This window comes from Chiloscyllium punctatum, chromosome 15 (genome assembly GCF_047496795.1).
Source record: "Chiloscyllium punctatum isolate Juve2018m chromosome 15, sChiPun1.3, whole genome shotgun sequence".
NCBI classification, from domain to species: domain Eukaryota; kingdom Metazoa; phylum Chordata; class Chondrichthyes; order Orectolobiformes; family Hemiscylliidae; genus Chiloscyllium; species Chiloscyllium punctatum.
In genome coordinates this window covers 70,138,675-70,152,488 of record NC_092753.1, presented here as the reverse complement: position 1 = coordinate 70,152,488, position 13,814 = coordinate 70,138,675, and the positions used below count along the sequence as shown (strand labels likewise).

The 13,814-nt window shown below is 39.0% G+C and overlaps 1 protein-coding gene across 2 annotated transcripts in view; it reads right to left on the bottom strand.

The window, feature by feature from the left end:
* Positions 1-945: 945 nt before the first annotated feature.
* LOC140486372 (interphotoreceptor matrix proteoglycan 2-like) overlaps positions 946-13,814 on the bottom strand; it is an 85,408-nt gene continuing 72,539 nt past the window's right edge. For both annotated transcript variants that reach the window (XM_072585414.1, XM_072585415.1), the window contains exons 17-21: positions 10,156-10,344; positions 6,916-7,117; positions 4,798-4,877; positions 3,801-3,871; positions 946-1,842 (exon numbers count right to left, since the gene is read on the bottom strand). In XM_072585414.1, coding sequence (XP_072441515.1) covers positions 3,835-3,871; positions 4,798-4,877; positions 6,916-7,117; positions 10,156-10,344 — 508 coding nt within the window. In that variant the 3' untranslated portion in view covers positions 946-1,842; positions 3,801-3,834. The remainder of the gene's footprint in view (positions 1,843-3,800; positions 3,872-4,797; positions 4,878-6,915; positions 7,118-10,155; positions 10,345-13,814) is intronic.

Below are 13,814 nucleotides of genomic sequence, written 5' to 3'. Positions count from 1 at the left end.
TTGCCGTGGACAACAAGATCCTATGAAATCTGCAGATTATACTGTTACAGTGTTGTTGTACAATCCTGATAAAATATGTTTGTAAAATAAGTCCTTTTACTGTTTCCAAAAGAACTTTAAACATCCTGAAAATCTTTATTTCCTTTCCAGTGAGATAGTGAATTCTGATGTAGAAGTTAAGATTCTTACAATCTTTTAAGATCCTTGTCAATCCGTAATTAGAAAATGGGATTCACTTGACTATTGTAAGTAAACTAGATCTCTGATTTTAGTTGTTTCACTATTGATGGCTGTGTCATCTATTTCCAAGGCTCTAAGCTCTTTCTAAACCTTTGTATCTTCCATCAAAATGCTCTTTACAGCTTACCTCTATGACTAGGCTTTTGGTCATCAGTCCTAAACATTTTTATGTGGGTTGGTGTCAAATTTTCTTTGACTATGATCCTGTGAAGTAACTTGTGAATTAATACTCTGAACAGTTGCACATATACTTCAAGTACTGAATTAATTTGTAGCAGTTTTCTAGACACTTTCAAGCATTGTCAGTTCTCTTGGAGGGGAGAAAACCGTTAATGTAAAAGTTACAGTCTAGCTCAAGAGACTCAGCCCATGATCACATTGTCCATACTGTTTCTCATATTGATTTTAAAAAGCAAGGTGATAAATTGCATTAATTCATTACAATTATTTCTCCTACTTTTCCCATGGTTAACTTTTGTAAAAAGTAAACACAATAAGGATATTGCATATTCAAGATGTGTGTGCAAAGTGAATTAGGTAAAAACAAGGACTGCAGATGCTGTAAACCAGATCCTAGATTAGAGTGGTGCTGGTAAAGCACAGCAGGTCAGGCAGCATCTGAGGAGCAGGAAAATCAATGTTTCGGGCAAAAGCACTTCATCAGGAATCTATTTGGGCTTTTGCCCGAAACAGCGATTTTCCTGCTCCTCGGATGCTGCCTGAACTGCTGTGCTTTTCCAACACCACTAATCTAGAATGCAAAATGAATTATAAATTTGACACAATCCAAGTACTTCATAATTATACACAATAACCACAGATATTAAGTTACATTATCAAAATGTATAAAGCAGCCTACACAGTTACCGGCTATTAACCTTAGACCAGTACTTAAACTTCAGTAATGAAAAAAAGTTGCATTGCATACAGCAATTTTCTGAAACTTCTCATATTTTCTCAAATTTAATGGTACTTTTCTTGATGTTGTACACAATGGTGATAAAAAAGAAGAATCCATACTAGCATGCTCTTTGTTTATGGAAGGATTTCAAATTTAATTATCCCTCAAAACCTAAGACTTTGACAGGCATCAAGACCAAAATATCCTAGAGTTATCATATGTCAAATCGAATTAGCTAGTCTTAGAGTGGGGTTAGCCTCCATAGCTCTAGGCGCTAGGGGGGAACATCAGGTAGGTTTCCCATTTCTGATCACGATCCATCTACTGTTGGAAAAACTACAACTACTGTTCATACAGTTCAGCTTAACCATTCAGAATCTTCCTTTAAGCCTTCCTAACTTAAAGCTGTACTCTAAATATTCATCCCAATTGAATACCTAAGCTATGCATTGAATCATGTTGCCTCTAAGTATCAGTAAAATGATTATTTCCTTACATTCAGCCTCCATTTTCCATGCAACCAACGAAAGTATAATGCATTCGTGCGGCACCACTTGATTAATTGGGGAAGTTAATAAAATGACAGAACTGAATAACAATTTTACTGAAAGTTTCATAGTAACGATGGGCATGTGAGTGTCCGAACACCCATGTTTGTCTCTCTCTTGTTGATGATACGATTGATAGAAGAATTGAAAAATCTGGAAAAAAAAGGAAAAAGCGGCCACTTTTCCAACAATGCAATGCAACTTAAAATCAAGTTACAGGAACAGGTTCTTCTTTGAATACTTTAGATAAAAACAGAGACTGAAACCTAAAATGTTGTGGTTTGGATTTAGAGTGCAAAACATTCAAACAAGGGATAAGAGTAGACTATCTGACCCTTTGAACCTGCTCCACCATTCAATAAAATAATGGCTGATCTGATTTTAACCTAAATTCTACAATTCTGCATACCCCCAGTAATGTTCCCACCACAGCACCCCCTTGTTGTTTAGCCTAACAGATAATGCTTCAGGCCAAAAGCTGGAAAAGTCTTTTGAAAAACTAGTATAATCATGGGGGCCTGGCCAGCTGTCTAGCTGTGCAGTTCAGTTCAGTTCAGGAGTGAGTTGAGTAAGAGTCACAGGAGAAAGAAGCCTTCTCTCTATCCTTCTGCCCTTATAATTTTGAACTGTAAGTTGCCTGTGCCATTGTTTGCTGTTTGTGCTGTGGGTTTTGGGACTGTTGCAGATATTTTCAGAACAGCTTCATTAAATCAGGTTTGTATTGGATACATTATCCAGTATTCTGTTTTCTGTTCTTTGTGTTTCATTCCATAATTTTGTGAATAAAATTTGTTTATTTAAAAATTAGCAGTTGACCCAACCAATGTACTCCAGGAATATCCACTATACACCTAGCTAGACAAATAGCAAAGTTACGATCTGGACTACCTGCTTAAAAATGTTTTGAGGAGTCTGGCGTAATCCATAACAGATGACACCCAGATCTCTCCGCATCTCAGAGCTTTGCAACCTCTTATCATTTACATAATGTGCTTCCTTTTTGTTCTTTCCATTTTGCACACTGTTTGCCAGATCTTTGCCCAGCCATTTAATTCACCTATCCCTTTGTGGGATACACAAGTCCTCCTCACAACATATCTTTTGTGGAATAGAGTAAGAAGTGAACTTTAATTCTGTGCTAATATTGGCTGAAAAAAAGAGTGCTTCTGACAAGGCCACAGTTGTGAGCAAGTCGGTGCGTTGAAGTCCAAAGGAAAGATTTACATTTGTGTGCTATTTTCTTCAATTTCAACATGTTCCAAAGTATTATACAGCTAATTAACTATTTGTGAGATTTAGTCACAGAATTGGATTTTATGGAATGCTATACAAACCACCTATTTCCTGACTGAAAGTTCAGACAAAGTCTAACCAGCATTGGTATTGACAGAGCCCCGCAAGTAAAGAGGCTCAGTGGAAGCTGGCTTTGTGATGCTGGGGTGGAGAGTTAAAAGTGGATATGACTTGGGCTCTGCCTCCAATAGACATAGGGTCACCAGGATACCAGATGCATTAGCAGGTTAGCTTAATGGGTGGTGAGTGAGGATGCATATTTTGGCATGAGTTGGCACTAAGTTGGCATAAGTCTACAAAGGATTATAAAAAGCACAGGATTAGGTAAAACAAATTAAGTTAGCATGGGGAATGAGTGTCAGAAGAGGTGCATAGATTGGCATAAAGGGTCCAAAGGGCCATGATGGTAGTTACAGGAATTTAGATTATCATGGAGGGAGTACAGGGCAGGGTGTAGCATGGATTTGCATGAATGAGGAATGGGAAGTGAGATGGTGTGAATGAGGGTATGTGAAGGAGAAGGGATGTTTTATATTTTCTGAATCAATGCACTGAATGCACTAAAGCAGCCCTTCCTCTCAGTCCATCTCCAGCTTTATTCGAGAGCTATTGAGTCCAAGCTCCAGTATAATCTCACCCCCGCCATCTGACCAGAAATCTGATCTTTGGGTCACCGTTTTTGGCTTTGCCAAGCCAGGATTTCTTTCCAACTCTACACATGTGGTTCCTGGACAAAGATCTGGGCATTATTTTCCATGGGAAATATCAGCACAAGTATGTTAATAAAATATGGACATAAATAAAACTGGCATTCTTACCATTTTAGGATTGTCTTCTACTTCTTCAGAAAGATTAATTTGTAGGATTTGTTTTGGTATGATCTACACCTCTAGTGAAGAAAGAATTAAGCAAAAATGTCAATGAAACAAGAGTTGCATGGTACAGTTGTTTAGCCATGCTGACTATTCACGCAAAAACTCCACAATCAGAGCTTTTTTGCAAAGCACAACAGTAATCTGCCACCATTCAAAAATGAATATATAATACTTTTACTTTGAATAACTCTACTGTTTCTCTTGAAATTAAATTTCATTTTTTTTCCATATTGTACTCTATCTGCCACTTCTTTACCCACTCTCCAAGTCCTGCATGCTTCCTCAACGTTACCTGCCTCTCCACATATTTTTGTGTTATCTGTGAACTTAGCAACAATGTCCTCACGTTCATGTATAAACGTGAATAGTAGTAGTCCCAACACTGAACCTTGTAGAATTTTACTAGTCACTGGCTGCCATCCTGAAAAAAGACCCCTTTATCTCTACTCTGTCAGTCAGCCAATCCTCTATTCATGCTAGTACCTTGCTGCTCACACCATGGATTCATGTTATATTTAGCAGCCACCTGTGCTATACCATATCAAAGGCCTTCTGGATATACAAATAGATCACGTACACTGGCTCTCTATTATCTAACTTGCTCATTTACTCCTTAAAAAGAATCTAACATGGGCATGACCTACTCTTGATGAAGCCGTGTTGACTCAGCCTTATTTCACCATGCACATCCAAGTACTCCACAATCTCATCCAAACTAATGAACCCTAAAATCTTACCAATGACCAGGCTAACTGATCTACAATTTCTACTCTTCTGTGTCCCTCCCTTCTTAAATAGGGGCACCACGTTAAACATTTTCCAGTTCTCTGGGACCTTCCCTGACTCCAGTGATTTCTGAAAGATCAACACTAATACACCTACAATCTCCTCTGCTATCTCCTTTAGAACATTGGGATGTAGTCATCACCTAATAACTTACATCTGATGTTGTCTCACAAATTCTGCAAACTGCCGATCTTTAGCATATAGATCTATTATCCGTAGTCTGTCCTGGATTTCCTGAAATACCACCAAAAATACAGAGTTACATAATCAATTGTTTTCATCTCCTAATGCATGCTACAAATGGCATAAATATTAGAGGAGCTTTCTGATTGTTATACTTATCATATGTTTTGACTGCATTTTAGTTTTCATGATGAAAGTCAATTCTGAAAGATCAGTTGATTGCAAAAAGAATAAGCCTTAAAATTATATAATGCCCACTTGATAATCAACTGTAACTAATTGACTAAAGAATATTTGGAGTAAAATCAAAGCTGATACAGAAAAATAAACATTTTGTTGAATTTATTTATAGAAAATGATATCCAAAAATCAATAATTTGCACAGGCCTCATATTTGTAAAATAACAGCTCCTAAGGCAGCTGTGTAATGTTTTGTGAAATAGATTAAGGATTACAGTTAAATTACTGAAACCACGAAAAAAAATCCTCAAATGTTTCTTTAACATTATTATGGACTATGGAAAATGTTACCAAAATAAATAGCTATTAGAATTAAATTACCTAAATTGGGGATTTATAACTTCTGTGAATAAAAATATTTTCATCCAATCTTTTGAAACTTGATTATTGCCTCTCTATGATCTCTGTAAAGTCTGATAAAGTTTTAGATAGAAACTCAAACATGAAAGAATGACTCAACAAGATTTGAGTTTTGAAGCTTTTTATTGTAAAAGTTGCCCAAATCCTACCAGGGCTGCTCTTTCATTAGAGAGAGATAAGTAGTGATGGTTTTACCTCAGGGTCACCACGTCTCAGGCAAAGGGAAAGTTCTTCATGGGAACCTCAGCCTGTAGTGGAATTGAACCCATTCTGTTGGCTTTATTTTGCATTGCAAACCAGCCATCCAGCCAACTGAACTACAAATGACTAAAACAAAACCATTATTAAGTAAATATTATTACTTTTTGTGGACAACTTATATTTTAATACAGAAAGTGGCAATCCATTGTTTAGGTATCACTCATTGCATCTTCACAGAATTACATTATTGTAGTAAAAACCCTCAGTTGAAGGCATGACTATTTAAGCCAGACTAAAGTCCAGGATGCCCAAGAAGTCAAGGCTAGAGCAGTGCATCTGTCCTGGAGAATTGTTATGCTGGAGATCATAATGATTGGCAGGAGTAAAACACAAAAGGATTTGAAAATGATGAAAAGGATTCTCTATCAAGGGGACTGAACATGCACTCACCAAGACATATTATTGGTGTGGTTCACATAAAAAAGGATGGGTGCTCAGCCCTCCACCTCCCCATCCACCTCTGAGTATATCCCCACAATAGTAGTGGATAGAGGGGTGGATGGGGTGGGGTTTGTTTGGCACTAATATTGACAGCCTGCATGTCATATTAAAATAAATTGTAAAGGATTGATTCATCTTGCTCGCAGCTCATTTGAACCCAATAATATTCTGCCCATGCTATAAAGGGGTTGGCAGGGGTGGGCAGGCAGGTGGAAGAGGTCTGTTTTTAAAGGGGAAGGGTGACTACTGAACAACAGAGAGGCATCCCAGAAGATGGAATCCTCCCCCCACTCAATTCTTTCTGCATGGACTTTAAAACACCCCTCTACTAACCTTGCCTAGCTTCCTAAGTTGCTTGAACTCTCCCTGCTGAATGAATCCAGTTACATGTGCCTCAGATCCTTCTTTCTGGGAATGCTTGCAATCCTAGCAGACGCCATCAGTACAGGACATCATTCAGATTGGCTAGAAGATGAATGGGCAGCAGCTCCTAAGGTCAGGAACTTCATGACCACCCAATCTGCACCAATTTAGTCCACCCACATTGAGAGGTGGCTGAGGGACAGGCTTCCTCCAGGTCTGTCAGCTGACCATCAACACTTTCCAAGGGGTGAGCAGTGCGCTCACCCTCAAAAGTTATTCCAAGGTGTTGTTTAGAAGAGAGCTAATTCAGCAGCTGACATAAAATGAAGTTTCAGGACTAAAGCTTGTAGTGTCTGAAATATGAAACATTCAGTCGTTACACAAGAGATGGTTCCCAGGTCGCAACATTCTACAGTAAACCTACCTCTTTGCTAAGTTCACTGTGCTCATAGATGTGTCGGATTTCATCACTGCTGAAGTTGGCAGATGCCTCTGCACTGCCTGAGCTGTATGAGGCCAGTTGTGGATAACGTTTATTGTAGTGACTGTAACTAGTTGTGGCATCACTTTCATACATAGGATTATATTTTGTTCCATTTTCCACTGATTCCAGGCTATTACTTTGTCTAGGGAAGGATTAGAACATGCTTTTATCAATATTCTAGCATAAGGCACAGGAATCATTGACAACTTAAGTCATACTTAAGAATACAAACACACATAAGCATGTTAAACACTTTTGTCAAAAAACAAAAGATAATCAAGACATACATTTAGGCCGCATTGGAGAACATTCAACAAAATATTCATGTTAGCATGTTAAAAAATAAACTATGAAGCAGCTAAAACTGTAAAATTCTGTCAGAAAAAAAATGAATAAGATGGACTCTTTTCTTGAGAAAAAACAAATCTAAAGGGTAGCCTGATACAGGCACTTAAGATTATGAAAGAGTTTCGTAGGGTAAAGGTAGAAAAAAAATTGCCATCTTTCCAGCTATAGGTTGTTGGTACTTCAAAGTATTCAGAAAATATTTACAAAGATGTTGCCAGAATTGGAGGATTTGAGCTATAGGAAGAAGCTGAATAGGCTGGAGCTGTTTTCCCTGGAGCGTCAGAGACTGAGAGGATGACTTTATAGAGGTTTTTAAATCATGAGGGGCGTGGATAGGGTGAATAGTCAAAGTCTTTTTCCCAGGATAGGGGAGTCCAAAACTAGAGGTTTAAAGTGAGAAATGAAAGACCTGAAGGGCAACGTTTTCACGCAGAAGGTGATGCAATATGGAATGAGCTGCCAGAGGAGATGGTGGAGGTGGTTACAATTTCCAACAGTCACAAATACATCTGGATGGTTACATGAATAGGAGGGGAGGGATATGGGCCAAAAGGAATTCGATCAGTTCAGAATATCTGGTTGGCACAGACAAGTTGGAATGAAGGGTCTGTTCCCATGCTGTACAGCTCTATGACTCTACAACTCTGTTTGGTGGAGGAAGGAGGCAAAACTACTAGCTGTAAATATAGAACAATCACAGATTAATTAGAGAATTCAGGAAAAAGACCCTTACCCAAACAAAAATTAGAATGTGGAACTTGATGCCACAAGAAGCAGTTAACAAGCCAGTCCCAAAGGGTTAAGTCAGGGTAAGCAGCCAGCTATAGGACATTCACAGAACCACAGAATTGTTATAACACAGATGGAGGCCTTGCTGATCCTTGAGGGCCCTATTCTCTCCCTCATTACCCTATGCAAGGCGGACTTTGTATGGAGCCGCAGAAAATGGTGGGGGGGGGGGGGGCGGCGGGAGATACTAAATGGGTATTTTGTATCAGTATTTACTGTGGAAAAGGATATGAAAGATATAGACTGTAGGGAAATAGATGGTGACATCTTGCAAAATGTCCAGATTACAGAGGAGGAAATGCTGGATATCTTGAAACGGGTAAAGGTGGATACATCCCCTGGACCTGATCAGGTATACCTGAGAACTCTGTGGGAAGCTAGAGAAGTGATTGCTGGGCCTCTTGCTGAGACATTTGTATCATCGATAGTAACAGGTAAAGTGCCTGAAAACTGGAGGTTGGCTAACGTGGTGCCACTGTTTAAGAAGGGTGGTAAGGATAAGCCAGGGAACTATAGATAGACCAGTGAGCCTGACCTCGGCAGTGGACAGGTTGTTGCAGGGAATCCTGAGGGACAGGAAGTACATTATTTGGAAAGGAAAGGACTGATTAGGAATAGTCAACATGGCTTTATGCGTGGGAAATCATGTCTCACAAACTTGATTGAGTTTTTTGAAGAAGTAAAGAAGAGGATTGATGAGGGCAGAGCGGTAGATGTCATCAGTGTGGACTTCAGTAAGGCGTTCGACAAGGATCCCCATGGGAGACTGATTAGCAAGGTTAGATCTCATGGAATACAGGGAGAACTAGCCATTTGGATACAAAACTGGCTCAAATGTAGAAGACAGGGGGTGGTGGTGGAGGGTTGTTTTTCAGACTGGAGGCCTGTGACCACAAGGATCCAGTGGAATGCCACAAGGATCGGTGTTGGCTCCTCTACTTTTGGTCATTTACATAAATGATTTGGATGCGAGCATAAAAAGTATAGTTAGTAAGTTTGCAGATGACACCAAAATTGGAGGTGTAGTGGACAGCGAAGAGGGTTACTTCAGATTACAACAGGATCTGGAACAAATGGGCAAATGGGCTGAGAAGTGGCAGATGGAGTTTAATTCAGATAAATGCGAGGTGCTGCATTTTGGGAAAGCAAATCTTAGTATGACTTATACACTTAATGGTAAGGTCCTAGGGAGTGTTGCTGAACAAAGAGACCTTGGAGTGCAGGTGCATAGTTCCTTGAAAGTGGAGTCACAGGTAGATAGGATAGTGAAGAAGGTGTTTGGTATGCTTTCCTTTATTGGTCAGAGTATTGAGTACAGGAGTTGGGAGGTCATGTTGCAGCTGTACAGGAGTTTGGTTAGGCCACTGTTGGAATATTGCATGCAATTCTGGTCTCCTCTCTATCAGAGAGATGTTGTGAAACTTGAAAGGGTTCAGAAATGATTTACAAGGATGTTGCCAGGGTTAGAGGATTTGAGCTATAGGGAGAGGCTGAACAGGCTGGGGCTGTTTTCCCTGGAGCGTCGGAGGCTGAGGGGTAACCTCATAGAAGTTTACAAAATTATGAAGGGCATGGATAGGGTAAATAGTCTTTTCCCTGGGGTTGGGGAGTTCAGAACTAGAGGGCATAGATTTCGGGGGAGAGGGCAAAGATATAAAAGAGACATAAGGGGCAACGTTTTCACGCAGAGGGTAGTACATGTATGGAATGAGCTGCCAGAGGAAGTGGTGGAGGCTGGTACAATTGCAACATTTAAGAGGCATTTGGATGGGTATATGAATAGGAAGGGTTTGGAGGGATATGGGCTGGGTGCTGGCAGATGGGACTAGATTGGGTTGGGATATCTGGTCGGCATGGACGGGTTGGACCAAAGGGTCTGCTTCCATGCTGTACATCTCTATGACTCTATGACCTTGGATCCAGGAATATTTAACTCCAGGACCTTCCTTTCTTTGAGTCAGGACTGTTATAGCCACCTTTGAGGAGTCAGGACGAGCATTCCTTCCATTAGTTTTTAATACATTTGTTTATGCTGTTACTCACTCTGTAGATTGTTGAGGGACACCTTTGGCATATTGAGCACGAAGAGTTCTGGCTATGCAGAAGATCACAGCAGAAGCTACCAAAAGGAACCCAACCACTGAAGCAAAAGCAATGGCCACCACAAGAGTTTCAGAGACATACTCCTCACAATGCTCTCCTCTGTACCACCAATTTTCACCCACACGACACCTACCAAGAGGGAATAAAACATTGTTAGTATTCATATCTAGATGTAACAATTTAATGTTTGGGCATAATAGACAATGTTTATCTCCTATCATAAGAGCAAACCAAAAGGCAGTACTTGAGGCAGTTGGGATTACATCCTTTAATAGCATGCAAAGCAGAACGTTCTAAGTTGGTGGCCAGATCGCCACAGCCTCAGTTAGGTTTCTGCCCACATCGAGCAGGTCACTGTGAGGACACCCATTGAGACAAGACCAGTGCCAAGAAATGATTGCCAACATTTAAATATATTGAGTCAATGGTGTTTCCAGAGAAATAGGAATTTGGGAGGAGAGGGCAGATTTTGGGAAGTCGGTGTTCATCTGATAAACATGCATCTGGTAAAGACAAAGGTGTTGACCAGTGTTCCATTTTGGATGACAGTATTTGACATAGCACAAGTGCAGACTAATTTACCCTTTCACAGATCAAACTCCTCCCAGGTAGAAACCAGTTCTTATGAATTATTTTTAGTCAGCTCTTTAGATGTGTTATGACATATCTTCAGGACTGCTGGAATTTTACTTTGTTTAAAAATATATTCTCTAACCTTTTCCCTAGATAGTATCTTAATCATAACTATAACATGCACAGATACACACTCAATTGATGCAACATTTGCTACTTTAGCAGAAGATGGGGTGGTGTGAATCAGAGACCGGGAGGTAAAGCCAAAGTGTTCCTTCACAAAAAACCTTCCTGCTCCTCTGACCCCAACATGAAAGTCAAATGAAAATGCTTTATTGGACATCTTCTGGTCTTGACTCCTCTTCCCCTAGGTTCAGCTGACAGAAAATCCACTATGTTTCCTACACAGACTTTTGATTAAAACAAAAGTTTGGACCTAATGACATTGATGGAGGGTGTTCTGCTTATTTGCATGTGGCTTTGGCCAAGTTTCCTTCTTGCTTACTCAGACGAATAGGTTAAAATCAGAGTCTGCACAATAACAGCTGGTGAATCCTATAAAACAATTTTAACTGCCGACCAACTGACCGAGTGAGTTGAGTTAAGATTGCTTAGTATTAACAGCAATAAACATACAGGAATAAAAATACAAAAAAAATAAAAATACAGGAATGCAGCAATAAACCATTTTGTGATATTTTCTATGTATGGATAATATTTCAGCATTATCAGACAATACAGTAATTTGACAGATATTCTGAAGAAGTATTCTGATCTCAAAACATTAATTCTGCTTTTCTCTCTACAGAAGCTGCCAGACCTGTTGAGCTATTCCAGCGCCTTCTCTCTCAATTTCATATTTCTGTCATCTACACTTTTATTATTATTAGTCAAAAGATTTATTATTAGTTTAGCTGAATGTCAGACCACTTCTGTTTTAAGATAAAAAGATGTTAAGTTCCAAGCCAGAAGTTTTAAATAAGAATAGAAATAATTGAATTACACAACAGGCTACTCAACAGCTGGAAGGGTGAAAAATAAGTTAATATCTTTCTGTAGACCCTTTATCAGAAACAATGATATCACTGAGGCTTCTGAAGTCACCTCCCTGAAAGCATAAGAGATGACTTAGATATTTTAATCAACCTGTTCAGAGATGGTATTACATACCTTTGGTATAGCTGGGACTTGAACTTAGGCTTCCTGGCTCAGAGGTAGGGACACTACCACTGCACCACAAAAGCCTTAAGAGAGCTGACTTAACAAACAGTCAAAACAGAATTACCTGCATCACATAATTATTTTTTAAAATTGATTTTAATTCACTTTTCTCAAATTATCAGACTCGGTAACAACTGCAACTTCATTTGTGTAGTGATTTTAATGTAATAAACTATTCCAATGTGCTTCACAGAAGTACTATTGGAAGAAATTTGACATTACGCTACATAAGGAGATATTGGGATAGGTGACTAAAAGCTTAATCAAAGGAGGTAGGGTTTAAGGAGCAACTTAAAAGGGGCAGGAGAGAGGTAAAGCATCAAAAATATTCAGGGAGGAACTGCAGAGCTCGTTGTTACAATCCTGTGAGGAACCATTTGCACCTAAAGAAGAAATCCAAACCCACTTAGAAATTTACTGAATGGACCATGCTATAAGATTTCACATTTTGTTAACCAAAACAAGATATGTCGTGAAATCTTTATGGTTCATTCAAATTTCCTGGGACCAAGTCAAAAAGAACATCACCACGCTCTGGATTAATTTTTTTTCAGTGTTACAGCTGTTTGCCACAGTATAAGATTTAAGGAGGCTTTCGGTTGTGACCTTCCAATTTCATGCTGATCTTATGATTCTGTATTCAATAGCTCAAGTACAGACTTCCCTGTGGCGTCTGCACAGAGGTTAAAAATCAGAAAACGTCCTTGCTTTCAAACTGCAACCAAGTTGATTACTTCCAGAATTCCTACTGTAAAAAGGTTAACTGCCTTTCACAGAGGATTACTGTCGATTTATGTCTTTAGCTTCCAGCTAAACAAGTTTTCAAGTTGTTTTTCCCCTTTCCAACTTTGCCTTATACCAGCTCCTTTCAAAGGCTGGGTCATGGATGATTTACTCTACTTTGGCTCTAGCCTTACCTCTTGACTCTTAAGAGTTATAAGCTGAAAAAAGACTCCATGCTGACACAGTGTCTTTACTGCTTATCTCAACCCATCCTGCCAACTGTCACAGAAAATTACTCTAAAACAAAGAACTGGACTCAGCTCTCCCTATCTCCATGGCAAGTGACACACTACCAGCTCACAGGTAAAATGTAAATTAACAAATTGGACTAACATAATTTAGGATAACTGGCCCGAATGGATGAGTTGGACAAAAGGGCTTGTTTCCATGATGCACATCTCTACGAATCTAACTGCCATTCAATTCCAAAATTTTCCTTAATTCTTTCCACTAAACATTATATTCTTTATTTAGAATAACTGCAATGTCATGTCTCCTATTCTTTAGCTAAGTAAGCATTCCTGCTGTTTATGATCTTACCTGTCTAATTATTAACTTTGTCAACATGGCACCGATGTTTCAGTGTAACAAACTCCAAGACTGTTTGAATTGCATTCACTGCAGGGTTATTGCCAGTTTCTAAATCAGGTTTTGCCATTTAACATATATTAAGTACCTCAACCTCTAAACTAAAGGTTATATGTTAACACATGTTTGCATAACAGTGTTCTATTGCTGTCACTACGCAATCATTGTTTGAATAAGACTGAGTAGTTAAAAATCTTGCACATATACATAATGTCATACTTCAATAACATTAATATCCAGAGCAAAAATGATGATTGATTCAAGTAGCTGCTGGATATAAAATTAGCAATATGCAAATATATGATTAATTAAATGACAATCTGACAAAAATCAGTTTCAGTTACTCGGGTAGGTTAAGCTACCAACAGCCACAAAACCATTCTGTTCCCTCATTCATTAAAGATAGCATTCATAGCTTGCTACATTAAAAATTA